Consider the following 16,734-nt stretch of genomic DNA (forward strand, 5'->3'; position numbering starts at 1 on the left):
ATGGCGGAGCAGGCATGATGGGCCAGATTGCCGACTCCTGCTCATATTTCTTAAGTCCTTATGTTACACCACACCGAAATTTAAGCCGACTCAGTGCCCTTTAATTGCCACATTAGGTTGGCACCATCCCAACCCTCACTGCTACCTGATCTCTATCCCAGTTCTGATGAACAGTCTGACCCGAAAGGTTCACTGTCTCTCTCTCCACAGACGCTGCCTGACCTGCTGAACGTTTCCCGCAGTTTCTGTTGTTCCAGGTGTGTGACTCACTCGGCTTTGGCTTCCTTGTATTCCTCGGTGTCTGTGTCTTCATCCTCGGAGTAGGCTCCCTCGGGCGAGCAGCCTCCCATCAGCCCTCGGACGGCGAGCAGACCTGCTGCATTCCCGTACCCAGTGTACTTGACGAATCGCGTCACTGCACCAAGACCAGAGGGAGAGAGTCACAGAAAGGCAGAAGGGTGAGTTTCCATCCCTAACAGACAGCTGGAGGATCCGGGGTGAGGATCTCGCAACACCGATCCCCAGCTCCAGAAATGGACCAAATGGGACAGGTCAGAGGATGGACACAGCCCGGTCCCTGTTAGATCCAACACCACACCACCCAGAGACTGAACCCGACTGTCAGTGCTCCCATCAACCCCACTCATCAAACCTTCAAACATCAGCAGACTGCAGCCGGCTGGAACACTGGAGGAACTCAGTGGGTCAGGCAGCGTCTGTGGAGGGAAATGGACAGTCGGCATTTTGGGTCGAGACCCTTCATCAGGACGGAAAGACAGAGATAGTCAGTGTAAAATCCACCTGCCAGCTCTTGCTCCACCCTTTCCCCTCACCTCTTCTTACTGGCTTCCTCCCCCCTTATCCCTCAGTCCAGATGAAGGGACTCGACTGTCCATCTCCCTCCATAGACGCCTCCTGACCCGCCGAGTTCCATCAGCACCTTGTGTGTTTTTCCAGGTAGCGAGGGTCATGACTTGGAGTCAGAGGCGGCACTCTCGGCCTCTGGTGCCCAGCTAAACTAGTGACAATGGATCCAGGGTCAGTGGTTCTTCCTGCCAGATGTGGGAGATCTCAAGTCTCCCTGATAACTACATCTGCACAAGGTGCATCCAGCTGCAGCTTCTTACACAGTTAGGGAACTGGAGCTGCAGCTGGATGACCTTCGGCTCCTACAGGAGAATGAGGAGGGGGTAGATAAGAACTGCAGCCACACTTCAGTTTCAGGAGGTAGGTAGCTGGGCGACTGTCAGGAGAAGGACGGTGAACAGGCAGAGAGTACAGAGCACCCCTGTGGCCGTTCCCCTCAATAACAGGTATATGCTTTGGATACTGTTGAGGGGACACCCTACCAGAGGAAAGCCACAGTGATCAGGTCGCTGGGACTGAGTCTGGCTCTGTGGCTCAGAAGGGAAGTGGGGAGGAGGGTGGACTCCATAGTTAGGGGGGCAGACAGGAGATTCTGTGGACATGAAAGAGACTCCTGGATGGTATGTGGCCTCCCGGGTGCCAGGGTCAGGGACGTCTCAGATCGGGTCCACAGCATTCTGAATGGGGAGGGTGAACAGCCAGAGGTTGTGATACATATTCGTACCAACAACGTAGGTAGGGAAAAGGATGAGGTCCTGAAGAGGGAATATAGGGAGTTAGGTAGGAAGCTGAAAAGCAGGACCTCAAGGGTAGTAATCTCTGGATTGCTGCCTGTGCCACGTGCCAGTGAAGGTAAGAAGAGGATGATTTGGCAGATGAATGGCAGATAAATTGGTGCAGGGGGCAGGGTTTCACATTTGTTGATCATTGGAATCTCTTCTGGGGAAGGTAAAACCTGTACAACAGAGACAGGTTACTCTTGAACTGGAGGGGGACCAATATCCTTGCAGGCAGGTTTGCTAGAGCTGTTGGGTTTAAACTAGTTTGGCAGGGGGACGAGAACCAGAGTGATAGGTCAGAGCTTGGTTCATTTAGTGTACAAGTAGATGCAGCATGTTAAAAGCTGTGAGGAAGGTCCAGCAGTTGAAAGGGCAAAATTGCAGTCAGCTGGATGGGCTGAAATGTGTCTAATTTAATGTGAGAAGTATCAGGAACAGGGGTTATGAACTTAGATTGTGGGTAAGTACATGGAACTACAACGTGGTGGCCATTACAGAGACTTGGCTGTCACTAGGGCAGGAATGGCTGCTGGATATTCCAGGGTTTAGATGTTTCAAAAGGGACAGGGACGGAGGTAAAAGAGGTGGGGGAGTGGCTTTACTGATCAGGGACAGTGTCACAGCTGTAGAAAGGGAGGACGTCCTGGAGGGATCATCCACTGAGTCAGTGTGGGTGGAAGTCAGAAACAGGAAGGAAGCGATCACTCTATTGGGAGTATTCTACAGACCCCACAATAGCAGCAGAGACACTAAGGAACAGATCAGGAGGCAGATTTTGGAGAGGTGCAAAAATAACAGGGTTGTCGTCATGGGTGATTTCAACTTCCCTAATATTGATTGGCACCTCCTTAGTGTAAAAGGTTTGTTAGGTGTGTCCAGGAAGGATTCCTGACACAATATGTAGACAAGCTGACTACAGGACAGGCCATTCTGGATCTGGTACTGCACAATGAACCTGGTCAGGTTTCACATCTCTGGGTGGGTGAGCATTTCAGAGACAGTGGCCACAACTCCCTGACCTTTACTCTTGCCTTGGAGAGGGATAGGAGCAGACGATATGGGAAAGTATTTAATTGGGGGAGGGGGAATTATGATGCTATTGGGCAGGAACTTGGGAGTGTAAATTGGGAGCAGATGTACTCAGGGAAATGCACAATGGAAATGTGGAGGTTGTTTAGAGATCATTTGCAGGGGGTTCTGGATAGGTTTGTCCCACTGAGGCAGGAAAAGGCTGGTAGGTTGAAGGAACCATGGTTGACAAGAGATTAGAATATCTTGTCTAGAGGAAGAAAGAAATTTACTTTAGGTTCAGGAAGCAAGGATCAGACAGGGCTCTAGAGAATTAAAAGGTAGCCAGGAAAGAGCTTAAGAAAGGACTTGGGAGAGCTAGAAGGGGGCAGGTAGTTATCAGGGAGACTGGAGGTCTCCCAGAACTCCCACATCTCACCAGCTGAACACACCACCGAGCCTGGAGCCATTCTCACTACTCTGGCCTGGCACTAAATGAAACACCAAAGCAAGAAAGAAAGAAACTTAACAGAAACTTACCTTTGCCTCTTCTCGCCGAAGCCTCTTGAGCCAAAGCCTCAGTCCCCCACTCCAACACTAGTCCACGCACACAATGGCCACTCTGCTTATACCTGCTTTACCTTTATCTGCTGCTGTTAATCAGCAAATCAACTGCTAACAATTTGCAAATGTGCCTCATTTAGATTCTTTATGAGATATAAGATATCTTCATTAGTCACATGCACATCAAAACACACAGTGAAATGCATCTTTTGCGTAGAGTGTTCTGGGGCAGCCCACAAGTGTCGCCACGCTTCCGGCGCCAACATAGCATGCCCACAACTTCCTAACCCGTATGTCTTTAGAATGTGGGAGGAAACCGGAGCACCCGGAGGAAACCCACGCAGACACGGGGAGAATGTATAAACTCCTTACAGACAGCAGCCGGAATTGAACCCGGGTCGCTGGTGCTGTAAAACGTTACGCTAACCGCTACACTACCACGCCTGCCCTACTTCTTACACTACTACTTGCAAGGTGAAACCACAAGCTCAGGCACAGAGACTCACTTCTTTTCGAAGGTCCTGCTACAAATCTGGCTCCAACTCCCGACCCTGCAAGGTGAAACTCACAAGCATCTCCAATTTCTGAATTCTCTCCCCATTTAGAAAATACTCTACATCTTTATTCCCTCTACCAAAGTGCATGACCGTACACTTCTTTGCCCATTCTCCCAACCTGTCCAAGTCCTTCAGCAGACTCCCTGCTTTCTCAACACTATCTGCCCTTTCACCTATCTTTGCATCATCTGCAAACTTGGCCACAAAGCCTTCAATTCCGTCATCTAGGTCATTAATATATAACGTGAAAAGAGGTGGATCCAACACCGACCCCTGGGGAACACTAGTCACCAGCAGCCAACCAGAAAAGGCCCCCTTTATTCCCACTCTTTTCCTTCTGCCAGTCAGCCAATCTTCTATCCATGCTGGTACCTGTCCTGTAATACCACGGGCTCCTATCTTGTTTGGCAGCCTCATGTGCGGCACCTTGTCAAAGGTCTTCTGAAAATCCAACTAAACAACATCCACTGACTCAATCCCGATGAAGGGTCTCGGCCTGAAAACATTGATTGTTCATTTCCCTCCATAGATGCTGCCTGACCTGCTGAGTTCCTCCAGCATTTTGTGCACGTTGATCCACTGACTCCCCTTTGTCTATCCTGCTTGTTACTTCCTCAAAGAATTCCAACAGATTTGTCAGGCAAGATTTCCCCTTAAGGACACAGTGCTGACCTCGGCCTATTTTGTCACGTGCTTCCAAGTGCCCTGAAACCTCATCCTTAATAATGGACTCTGACATCTTACCAACCACTGAAGTCAGGATAACCGGCCTATAATTTCCTGTCTTTTGCCTCCCTCCCTTAAAGAGCGGAGTGACATTTGCGATTTTCCAGTCCTCCAGAACCATTCCTGGCTCTAGTGATTCCTGAAAGATCACTGCCAATGCCTCCACAATCTCTTCAGCTACCTCAGAACCCTGGGGTGTAGTCCATCCGGTCCAGGTGACTTATCTACCTTCAGACCTTTCAGCTTCCCAAGCACCTTCTCCTTAGTAATAGCGACTGCAATCACTTCTGCGCCCTGACTCTCTCGAATTTCTGGCACGTTGCTGGTGTCTTCCACAGTGAAGACTGACACAAAGTATTTATTCAGTTCGTCCACCATTTCTTTGCTCCCCATTACTGACTCTCCAACGTCATTTTCCAGCAGCCCCATGTCCACTCTTGCCTCTTTTACTCTTTATATATCTGAAAAAAACTTCTGGTGTCCTCTGTTATATTATTGGCAGCTTACCTGAATATTTCATCTTTTCTCCCCTTATTGCTTTTTCAGTTGCCGTCTGTTGGTTTTTAAAAGCTTCCCAATCCTCCAGCTTCCCACTAATTTTTGCAGTATTGTCTGCCCTCTCTTTTGCTTTTATACTGTCTCTGACTTCCCTTGTCAGCCACGGTTGCCTCACCCTCCCTTTAGAATGCTGCTTCTTCTTTGGGATGAACTGATCCTGCATCTTCAGAATCACTCCCAGAAACCCCTGCCATTGCTGCTCTACCGTCATCCCTGCCGGGGTCCCCTTCCAATCAACTCTGGCCAGCTCCTCTCTCACGCTTCTGTAATACCAATACATCCGATTTCAGCTTCTCCCTCTCAAACTGCAGGGTGAATTCTATCATATTATGATCACTGCCTCCTAAGGGCTCCCTTACCTGAAGCTCCCTGATCAAGTCTGGTTCATTGCACAACACCAAATCCAGAATTGCCTTTTCCCTGGTGGGCTCAACCACAAGCTGCTCTAAAAAGCCATCTCGTAGGCATCCTACAAATTCCTTCTCTTGGGATCCAGTGCCAACCTGAAGCATGGCATTGGTGCTGGAAGCGTGGCGACACTTGCGGGCTGCCGCCAGAACACTCTATGCAGAAGGTGCATTTCACTGTGTGTTTCGATGTACATGTGACTAATAGAGATATCTTACTTTTCCAACCTACCCGCATATTGAAATCCCCCACGACCACCGTAACATTGCTCTTTTTACATGCCTTTTCTATCTCCTGTTGTAATTTGTACCCCACACCCTGGCTACTATTCGGAGTACCCCACGCCCCTACTATTAAGTTTAAAGCCCTACCCACAGCCCTAGTTATGTGATTGGCCAGGACCCTGGTCCCAGTGTGGTTCCCGTCACGTGGAGCACGTCCCATCGGATCAGCTGCCTCCTTGCCCAGTACTGGTGCCAGTGCCCCACGATGTCCATCCTACCTGCAGCCACGCACTGAAGACCGAAGGGTCTGAGGATGAGTGGGAGGATTGAAGGTGACAGAGGAACTGGTTTCTCTCACCGTTCTCCTTGCAGAGGACGAACAGAAGCTCAGCGGCGCAGTGCTTGACGTCGGTGTCGATGTGAGTCATCAGCCGCACCAGCTTGTTCCGCAGCAGGTTCCCCACCTCGGGACGTGTCTGGACATCACGCAGCGGGGGCAGCACCTGAATGTCCAATACCCCCCATCAGCGGTCACAGACAATGGGACCTGAGACTGCAGCAACACCCAACTAAACCAGCGCGCCCCGACACGTGCACGCAGCGCGCCCGCCCCGACACGTACACGCAGCGCGCGCGCCCGCCCCGACACGTACACGCAGCGCGCGCGCCCGCCCCGACACGTACACGCAGCGCGCGCGCCCGCCCCGACACGTACACGCAGCGCGCGCGCCCGCCCCGACACGTACACAGCGCGCGCACCCACCCCGACACGTACACAGCACGCGCACCCACCCCGACACATGTACACAGCCTGACACATGCACCCACCCCGACACGTGTACACACCCACCCTGACACAAGTACTCAACGCACATACCCCGACACGTGTATATGGCACACACATGTACAGGATGCGGCACATCTGCCAGGCTGCGTGACTGCGCCCGAGTGTATGGTTCTGATGTTTCGGGACAGTGGTGAGTGGACCATTCGGTGGTTCTGTCACGGTGAGCCCAGGCTGGGGGGTGCAGAGATTTCAGTACAGGACCCAGGTAGATTTTACAACAGTACACACTTCTGTGGTCACCAACACCGCCACTGGTTACTTTAATCCCACAATCGGCATTGCAGAAAGGAAGTGGGATGTGAGAATGGTGGCTGATGGCTGACATGAACTTGATGGGCCGAAGGGCCTGTTTCTGTGCTGTGCGAGTCCATGACAGTCACCTTAGTGAGATCTGCATCTCCTCTGCATCAGGGCCAGTAACCTAATCACTGGGCAACCACCGCACAGCTTCCAGCCACACATAGCGACAGGCAACAGACATGCACAAGGCACATGCACCCCACGTGATGGTTTAGGCAGTGACTTCCATTGACTGGAAGTGGTGGGAACATGGGAGGTGTAAGGTAGGGCCAGTGTGCAGTGATGCACGGATCAGGGACAGCTTCAGCTCGCTCCAGGGAACACCTACCCGCATCCGGAGGAACTTCCTGGTCTCCCGGTGACCCCGGGCACTCTCGGTCAGCAGGTTGAGAGCAGGGGTCACCATTTCCTTCAGCCGGTGTCCCTGCACAGGGAGGAGACAAGTCCCTGGTTATTCTGGAGAGGAGGAGCCCTTGGGCTGCAGATAAATATCCCAGAGAAACACCACTGAGTGCAAGCTCTTCCCTTCCCTCCCAAGGCACGGCCGGATCACTCACGGTCCAGGGACCGAGTAACGACACTCGATCACTCACGGTCCAGGGACTGAGTAACGACTCTCGATCACTCACGGTCCAGGGACCGAGTAACGACACTCGATCACTCACGGTCCAGGGACTAACGACTCTCGATCACTCACGGTCCAGGGACTGAGTAACGACTCTCGATCACTCACGGTCCAGGGACCGAGTAACGACACTCGATCACTCACGGTCCAGGGACTAACGACTCTCGATCACTCACGGTCCAGGGACCGAGTAACGACACTCGATCACTCGCGGTCTAGCGATCAAGTGATTAGAGGAGGTTGTTTGGGGGCAAAGTGACCACAGGCAAGTGGAAGGCTTTTAAAATTGTGATTTTGAGAGTTCAAGGTCTGCATGTTCTGGTTAGAGTGAAGGGCAAGGCTGGCAGGAGTAGGGAACCCTGGATGATGAGGGATATTGGGACTCTGGCCAGGAAAAAGGAGGAGGCATGGTCAGGTACAGGCATCTGGGATCTTTGTATGGACCTGCAGGAGATGGACAAGGTCCTTAATGAATATTTCTCCTGGAGAAAGACATGAAGACTTTGGAATTAGGGAAAGTAAAATGCGGAGGTCTTGAGGATAGTCCACATTATAGTAGGGGAGTTGCTGGATGTCTTAAAACGCATGAAGGTAGGCAAATCTCCAGGGCCTGACCAAGGACACTGTGGGAGGCTGGAGGAGAAATTGCTGGAGCCCTGGCTGAGATATTTCCACCATCATTAGCGACGGGTGAGGTGCCGGTAGACTGGAGGGCAGCGAATGTTGTGCCTTTATTTAAGAAGGGCGGCAAAGCAAAACCTGGGAACTGTAGATCAGTAAGTCTAACATCTCTGGTAGGCAAGTTTCTGGAGGGGATTCTGAGGGATACATGTACATCTGGAAAGACAGGGGTCGATTAGGGATAGTCAGCGTGGCTTTGTGCACAGGAGATCATATCTCGAATTTTTTTTTGAATAAGTGACCAAGAAAATCAATGAGGGCAGGGTTGTAGATGGGGTTTACAAGTAAGACGTTTGATAAGGTTCCACATGGTAGGCTGCTCTGGAAGGTTGGATTGCATGAAATGCAAGGAAAGCTGGCTAATTGGATATACAATTGGCTCAATGGTAGGAAGCAGAAGGTGACGGTGGAAGGTTGTTTCTCGGACTGGAGGCCCGTAACCAAGTGGTGTTCCCCAGGGATCGGTGCTCCCCAGGGATCGGTGCCAGGCCCATTGTTGTGGTATTGTTGACAGTGAAGGTGATCAAAAATTACAGGGGGATCTTGATCAGCTGGGTCAGTGGGCCGAGGAATGGCAAATGGAGTTTAATTTGGATAAGTGCGAGGTGTTGCATTTTGGGAAGACAAATGAGGGTAGGACTTTCACAGTGAACGGTAGATCCCTGGGGAGTGTTGTAGAACAGAGGGACCTTGGAGTACAGGTACATGGTTCCCTGAAAGTAGAATCACAGGTAGACAGGGTGGTGAAGGTGGCATGTGGAACGCTGGCCTTCCTCAGTCAGGGCACTGAGTACAGGAGTTGGGATGTTATGTTGCAGTTGTACAGGATGTCAGTGAGGCCGCACGGAGTATTGTGTTCAGTTTCGGTCGCCCTGCTACAGGAAAGATGTTATTAAACTGGAAAGAGTGCAGAAAGGATTTTACAAGGATGTTACCAGGACTCGAGGCACTGAGTAATTGAGAGAGGCTAGGAATTTCTTCCTTGAAGTATAGGAGATTGAGAGGTGATTTTATAGCGATGCATAAAGTCACAAGAGGCATAGGCAGGGTGAATGCACTCAGTCTTTTTCCACTGGTCAGAGAATCAAGAACTAGATGGCATAGGTTTAAGGTGAGAAGGGAGGGATTTAATAGGAATCTTAGGGGCAACCTCAGAGGGTGGTCAGTATATGGAATGAGCTGCCAGAGGAAGTGGTTGAGGCAGGTACATTAACAACATTAAAAAGTCACCTGGACAGGTACATGGACAGGAAAGGTTTACAGTGATATGGGCTGGGTCAAACCCTAGCAAATGGGCCAGCCTGGACCAGTTGGGCCGAAGGACCTGTTTGCATGCTGTATGACAGCATTGGATCAGTCACGGTCTCGGGATCGAGTGACAGCACAGGATCCTGAGCTGGAATCAGTCAGGGAATCTCGTCTCAGGATCCACCCTGGACTCTGTACCACACCTGGAGTTGGGCTGATTTCAGAGTGGGGAATGTTTACAGCCTGCCGCTCGTTGCTGCCTCTTACTGCACCGACCGACACTGGAGCTCAGTCATCGAGCTCATTCATAACCGAGCTCAGCAGGTTTCTGGATATTAAGGGAGGGAAGGACGTGGGGGCACTGCAGGGAAATGGGGCTGAGATGGATTAGCCATGAACCTGATGAATGTGGGAGCAGACACAGAACAGAACAGAAACAGGCCCTTTGGCCCATCATGTCTGTGCCGACCATGATGCTAATCCAACTAATCCCCTCCGCCTGCACATAATCCCTCCATTCCCTGCCTCTGTCTAAATGTCTCTTCAATGTCGCTATCATATCTGCATCCACCACTTCCCCTGGCAGTGTATTCCAGGCACCCACCGCCTCTCTATAAAAAATTGCCTCACAATTTAAACTTTCCCCCTCTCAACTTAAAGCTATGCCCTCTAGTATTTGACATTTTCACCCTGGGTAAAAGATACTGATACTCTCCAATCCAGGCAGCATCCTGATGAACCTCTCCTGCACCCTCTCCAAAGCCTCCACATCCTTCCTGTAATGGGGTGACCAGAACTGAACACAATACTCCAAATGTGACCCAACCAAAGTTTTATACAGCTGCAACATGAATTCCCAACTTTTACACTCACTTCAGAATTCAGAATTGGCTTGCCTGTAGAAAGCAGAGGGTTGTGGTGGAGGGAGTGCATTCAGGTTGGAGGGCTGTGATTAGCGGTGTCCCACAAAGATCGGTTCTGGGACCTCTGCTTTTCGTGATTTTTATTAATGACTTGGATGAGGAGGGAGAAGGGTGGGTTAGCAAGTTTGTAGACGACACAAAGGTTGGTGGTGTCGTGGATAGTGCAGAGAACTGTCGAAGATTGCAGAGGGACATTGATAGGATGCAGAGCTGGGCTGAGAAGTGGCAGATGGAGTTCAATCCAGAGAAGTGTGAGGTGGTACACTTTGGAAGGACAAACTCCAAGTCGGAGTACAAAGTTAATGGCAGGATTCTGGGCAGTGTGGAGGAGCAGAGGGATCTGGGGGTTCATATCCACAGATCACTGAAAGTTGCCTCACAGGTGGATAGGGTAGTTAAGAAAGCTTATGGGATGTTAGCTTTCATAAGTCGTGGGATCGAGTTTAAGAGCCGCGAGGTAATGATGCAGCTTTACAAAACTCTGGTTAGTCCACACTTGGAGTACTGTGTCCAGTTCTGGTCACCTCATTATAGGAAGGATGTGGAGGCGTTGGAAAGGGTGCAGATGAGATTCACCAGGATGCTACCTGGTTTAGACAGTATGCAATATAAGGAGAGACTAAGGGAGCTAGGGCTTTACTCTTTGGAGAGGAGGAGGATGAGGGGAGACATGACAGAGGTATACAAAATATTAAGAGGAATAGATAGAGTGGACAGCCAGCGCCTTTTTCCCAGGGCACCAAATCTCAATACAAGAGGGCATGGCCTTAAAGTATTGGGTGGGAAGTTCAAGGGAGATATCAGAGGAAGGTTTTTTACCCAGAGGGTGGTTGGGGCATGGAATGCGCTGCCTGGGGCGGTGGTGGAGGCAGGTACATTGGTCAAATTCAAGAGATTACTAGATAAGCATATGGAGGAATTTAAATAGAGGGATATGTGGGAGGAAAGGGTTAGACAGTCTTAGGCAAGGTTTAAAGCTTGGCACAACATTGTGGGCCAAAGGGCCTGTATTGTGCTGTACTTTCCAAGCTCCTGACTTTTACACTCTTGAGCAGCTGGAGAGCATCCTGCTGCCACTAGTTCTTGTGTTGTTACATAGCTCATGGTATTTAAAGTATTACATCAGCATGGAGCAAGGACAATTCAAAGACAAGGCACTGTTGGGATAAACAGGGCACAGTCAGTGGTGATCAACAGGTCAGGGCTGCGGCCTCAAACACCCACAAGCTGTTGGTGAGGTCGAGGGACCGGCTGCAGTGCAGCCTCGTCTGCAGACGTCACAGAGAGAGGAGGCAACGTCCATGCCGAGGGAAAGGTGGGGCGGGTGAGTACCCATAGACGGGGCAGGTGGAGCATCGTGGTGGTGAACCCCAGCTCACTGCGCTGTGGGAAGATCATGAAATGGTGTGACACCATTAAAGGAGAGCGAGAGCTGGGAGTGCTTGGACAAAGCAGGAAATCTGTACTGATGGTGGAACCCAGACACAGAGAACGGGGCTAGAGCCCAGCAGGTGAGGCAGCATCTGTTGGGAGGGAAACAAAGTCAATGGCCCTTCAGTGGAAGTGTGCTTTATGATGCAGAGAGTGGGAGGCCGAGAGAGAACAGGGAAATCTGTGAAAGGGAGCGAGCCCAGGCAGTCGAGGTCACCTGATGCAGGAGACCCAACACGGAGCATGTTCAAGGCCGAGATTGTTTGGAACCCAGGGCAGTGAGACGTGAGCTGGTGCCCTCTCCTGTTCCTCCAACCTCCCACACCAGGAATCTCGGTGGATCGCAGGAATTTCAGCAGATCGCAATGCTCACCCGGTCCACTCTCTTCTCCAGGAAATCCAGCAGCACGTCCACAGCATCCATGTTCATTCCCAGATACTCGACTGAGCCAGGCTGCACGCGGGGTGTGAGCAGGACATCCAGACACATCAGGGGCAGGTTCCCCAGCAGGTTCACTGTGTGACTGCACACGAGGAGAGTCAGGGGTGCAGCGTGCGCACCGCGGGGCGCACAGCACAGCAACATCCCACACCCAAACCCTGCCTATCCCAGGCTGATGCCCCACACGTTGGATTATGATGTTGTAGCCATTAGTGAGACTTGGTTGCAGGAGGGGCAGGGCTGGCAGCTCAATGTTCTGGGGTTCCGTTGTTTTAGACACGATAGAGGGGGAGGTATTGAAGGGGGAGGGGTGGCATTACTCATCAGGGAAAATGTCACAGCAGTGCTCAGAGAGGACATGCTGGAGGGTTCATCTACTGAGGAGTAAGAAAGGGATGATCACATTAATGGGAATATATTATAGACCTTCCAATAGTCAGTGGGATTTAGAGGAGCAAATTTGTAGAGAGATAGCAGGCAGTTGCAGGAAATATAAAGTTGAGATAGTAGGTGATTTTAACTTTCCACATATTGACTGGGACTCCCATACTGTAAAGGGATTGGATGGGATAGAGTTTGTCAAATGTGTTCAAGAAAGTTTCCTTATTCAATATGTAGAGGTCCCAACTAGAGAAAGCATAATACTGGATCTCCTGTTAAGGAACAAGACAGGGCAGGTGACAGAAGTATGTGTAGGGGAACACTTTGGATCCAGTGATCATAATTCTGCAGCACAATAGTGTAGCGGTTAGCGTAATGCTATTACAGTGCCAGCAATCGGGTTTCAATTCCTGCCGCTGTCTGTAAGGAGTTTGTGCGTCCTCCCCGTGTCTGTGTGGGTTTCCTCCGGGTGCTCCGGTTTCCTCCCACATTCTGAAGACGTTTGGGTAGGTTAACATGGGTGTAACTGGGCAGCACGGGCTCGTTGGGCTAGAAGGGCCTGTGACCATGTTGTAAATAAAGTTTTAAATAATTCCATTAGTTTCAAGATAATTATGGAGAAGGATGGGACTGGTCTAGGGTTAAGGTTCTAAACTGGAGGAAGGCCAATTTTGAGGGCATCAGAAGGGACGTGGCAGGCATGGACTGGGATAGGTTGTTTTCCAGCAAAGAGATGCTTGGTGAGTAGGAGGCTTTCAAAAGTGAAATATTGAGAGTACAGAATCTGTATGTTCCTGTTAGAATAAAAGGCAAGGCTAACAGGTTTAGGGAACCTTGGTTATCGAGGGATATTGAGGCCCTGGTAAAGAAAAAGGTGTATATCAGGTACAGGCAGTTAGGATCAAATGAGGTGCTTGAGGAGTCCAAGAAATGCAAGAGAACACTTGAGAGAAATCAGGAGGGCAAAAAGAGGACACGAGGTTGCTCTGGCAGACAGGGTGAAAGAGAATCCCGAGGGTTTCTATAGCTATATTAAGAGCAAAAGGGTAGCAGGGGACAAAATTGGTCCTCGAAGATCAGCATGGAGCTGAGAGAGATGGGGGAGATCGCAAATGGATTTTTTGCATCCGTATTTACTCTGAAGACAGACACAGAGACTATAGAACTGAGGCAAAGGTGTAGTGAGGTCATGGACTGTATCCAGATTATGGAAGAGGAGGTGCTGGCTGTCTTGAGGTGAATGAAGGTGGATAAATCCCCAGAGCCTGACAAGGTGTCCCCTCGGTCCTTGTGGGAGGCTAGTACAGAAATTGCAGGGGCCCTGGCAGAGATATTCAAAATATCCTTAGCCATGGCTGAGGTGCCAGAGGACTGGAGGATAGCTAATGTTGTTCCGTTGTTAAGGCTCTCTAAGAATAAGCCAGGAAATTATAGGCCGGTAAACCTGACGTCAGCCGTGGGTAAATTATTGGAAGGTATTCTGAGGGACAGGATATATAAGTATTTGGATAGACAGGGCCTGATTAGGGATAGTCAACATGGCTTTGTGTGTGGCAGGTCATGTATGACCAACCTAATGGAGTTTTAAGAAGAAGGTTAAGTCACTTGGCATTCAGGATGAAGCAGCTAATTGGATTCAATGTTGGCTTAGCGGGAGAAGCCAGAGAGTGGTAGTAGATGGTTGTCTCTCTGACTGGAGGCCTGTGACTAGTGGTGTGCCGCAGGGATCGGTGCTGGGTCCGTTGTTGTTTAGCATCTATATTAATGATTTAGATGATAATGTGGTAAACTGGATCAGCAAATTTGCAGATGACACCAAGATTGGAAACGTAGTGGACAGCGAGGAAGGACATCAAAGCTTGCAAAGTGATCTTGACCAGTTGGGAAAATGGGCTGAGAAATGGCAGATGGAATTTAATGCAGACAAGTGTGAGATGCTGCACTTTGGGAGGACAAACCAGGGTAAGACTCACACAGTGAATGGTGGGGCACTGAGGTGTGCGGTAGAACAAAGGGACCTGGGAATACAGATCCATAGTTCCTTGAAAGTGGCGTCACAGGTAGATGGGGTCGTAAAGAGAGCTTCTGGCACATTGGCCTTCATAAATCAGGCCATTGAGTACAGGAGTTGGGATGTTATGTTGAAGTTGTACAAGACATTGGTGAGGCCGAATTTAGAGCATTGTGTGCAGTTCTGGTAACCTACCTACAGGAAAGATATCAATAAGTTTGAAAGAGTGCAGAGAAAATTTACACAGGACTTGAGGACCTGAGTTACAGGGAAAGGTTGAATAGGTTAGGACTTTATTCCCTGGAGCTCAGGAGAATGAAGAGAGATCTTGTATACAAAATTATGAGGGGTGTAGATAGGGTGAATGCATGCATGCTTTTTCCCCTCAGGTTGGGTGAGACTAGAACTAGAGGTCATAGGTTTAGGGTGAAAGGTGAAATATTTAAGGGGAATCTGAGGGGGAACTTCTTCACTCAGAGGGTGGTGTGAGTGTGGAACGAGCTGCCAGCAGAAGTGGTGGATGTGGGTTCAGTTGTAACATTTAAGAGAGGTTTGGATAGGTACATGGATGGGAGGGGTTTGGAGGGATATGGTCCAGGTGCAGGTAAGTGGGACTGGGCAGGAGATCAGGTCGGCATGGACTAGATGGGGCGAAAGGCCTGTTTCTGTGCTGTAGTGCTGTGACTGCTGGGGAGGGGTGATGGGGGTGTGTCAGTGGGTGGGGTTTGAGGGGCTTTGGGGGAGGGGCTGTAGGGGGATGGGGCTGTTTGTTGTGGGTGCAGGATGGGAGGTGTTGTGGAGGTGGGGGCCCCTCGCCCACCTGTGCAGCTCCTCGGTCCGGTCCTCTCCGTCCACTGTGGTCAGGAGGCAGTGCCGTAGGATGGCCACCAGTTGCCGGTAGAGAGCAGCGTCTTCCTGCAGAGGGAGGAACATGGGTTCAACGGCAGCAACACCGCGACTGACCACCGGGACTGACCACAACACTGCGACTGACTACAACGCCACGACTGACCACCGGGACTGACCACAACACCAGGATTGACCATGGGACTGACCGCGACACCATGACTGACCACAACACTGTGACTGACTGCAACACCATGACTGACCACCGGGACTGAGAGCAACTGACCGCAACACTGCGACTGACTGCAACACCACGACTGACCACTGGGACTGACTGCAATACCAGGACTGACCGCAACACTGACTGACCGCAACACTGCGACTGACTGCAACACCACGACTGACCACCGGGACTGACCGCAACACCACGACTGACCACACCACCACGACTGACCACAACACTGTGACTAACCACCAGGACTGACCGCAACACTGTGATTGACTGCAACACACGACTGACCACCAGGACTGACCGCGACACTGTGACTGCAACACCACGACTTACCGTAACACCGCGACTGACCATTAGGACTGACCACAACACTACGACTGACCACCAGGACTGACTGCAACTGACCATCAGACTGACCATAACACTGTGACTGACCACACCCCATGACCATCCACACCAACACCCCCCTAATGACCAGTCCTGAATCCACACACACCCCCCCCAATGTCCAGTCCTGAATCCACACCGACACCCCCCAGTGACTCATCCTGAATCCACACACAATCCCCCCCACCACCCCACCCCCAATGACCAGTCCTAAATCCACACTGACTCTCCCCCCAACACCATGAGCTCTTGAGCACCAGCCTTTCATGTGGCACTTTGACAAATGCCTTTTGAAAATCCAAATGCAGCACATCTGAGGTTCCCCACTGTCGAATCTGCCCCGTCTTATCTCTATTTGTCAAACAGGTTTTAGATCTCACAGAATCCTGTCAATTTGGTGTGATTACATTAAGCTTCTCTAAATGACAAGCTGTTTTTTCCTTGATTATGGACTCCAGCATCTGGCCAAGAGTGTTAAACTAACAGGCCTATAGTTACCCACATTTTGACTTCCTCCCTTCTTGAACAAGGGAGTCCCGTTGGTCATTTTCCAATCTGTTGGTACCTTCCAGAACTCAGTGACTATGAAGAACTTCAACCAATAGCTTCCCTACATCTGCAGCCACTTCCTTTAACCCCCAGGCGCAGGTGATCAAGACCTGGTGATTTGTCTGCCCCTTAATCCCACT

General features: G+C 50.6%; 1 protein-coding gene across 1 annotated transcript in view; it reads right to left on the minus strand.

Annotated features, from left to right (window-relative positions):
* The window catches only part of ric8a (RIC8 guanine nucleotide exchange factor A), a 30,012-nt gene that overhangs the window by 2,732 nt on the left and 10,546 nt on the right, over nt 1-16,734 (minus strand). Inside the window, exons 4-8 of the mRNA XM_052029531.1 lie at nt 15,401-15,495; nt 12,120-12,270; nt 7,167-7,262; nt 6,050-6,194; nt 271-415 (exon numbers count right to left, since the gene is read on the minus strand). Of these exons, the coding sequence (XP_051885491.1) occupies nt 271-415; nt 6,050-6,194; nt 7,167-7,262; nt 12,120-12,270; nt 15,401-15,495 (632 nt within the window). The remainder of the gene's footprint in view (nt 1-270; nt 416-6,049; nt 6,195-7,166; nt 7,263-12,119; nt 12,271-15,400; nt 15,496-16,734) is intronic.

This window comes from Pristis pectinata, chromosome 14 (assembly GCF_009764475.1).
Source record: "Pristis pectinata isolate sPriPec2 chromosome 14, sPriPec2.1.pri, whole genome shotgun sequence".
NCBI lineage: Eukaryota > Metazoa > Chordata > Chondrichthyes > Rhinopristiformes > Pristidae > Pristis > Pristis pectinata.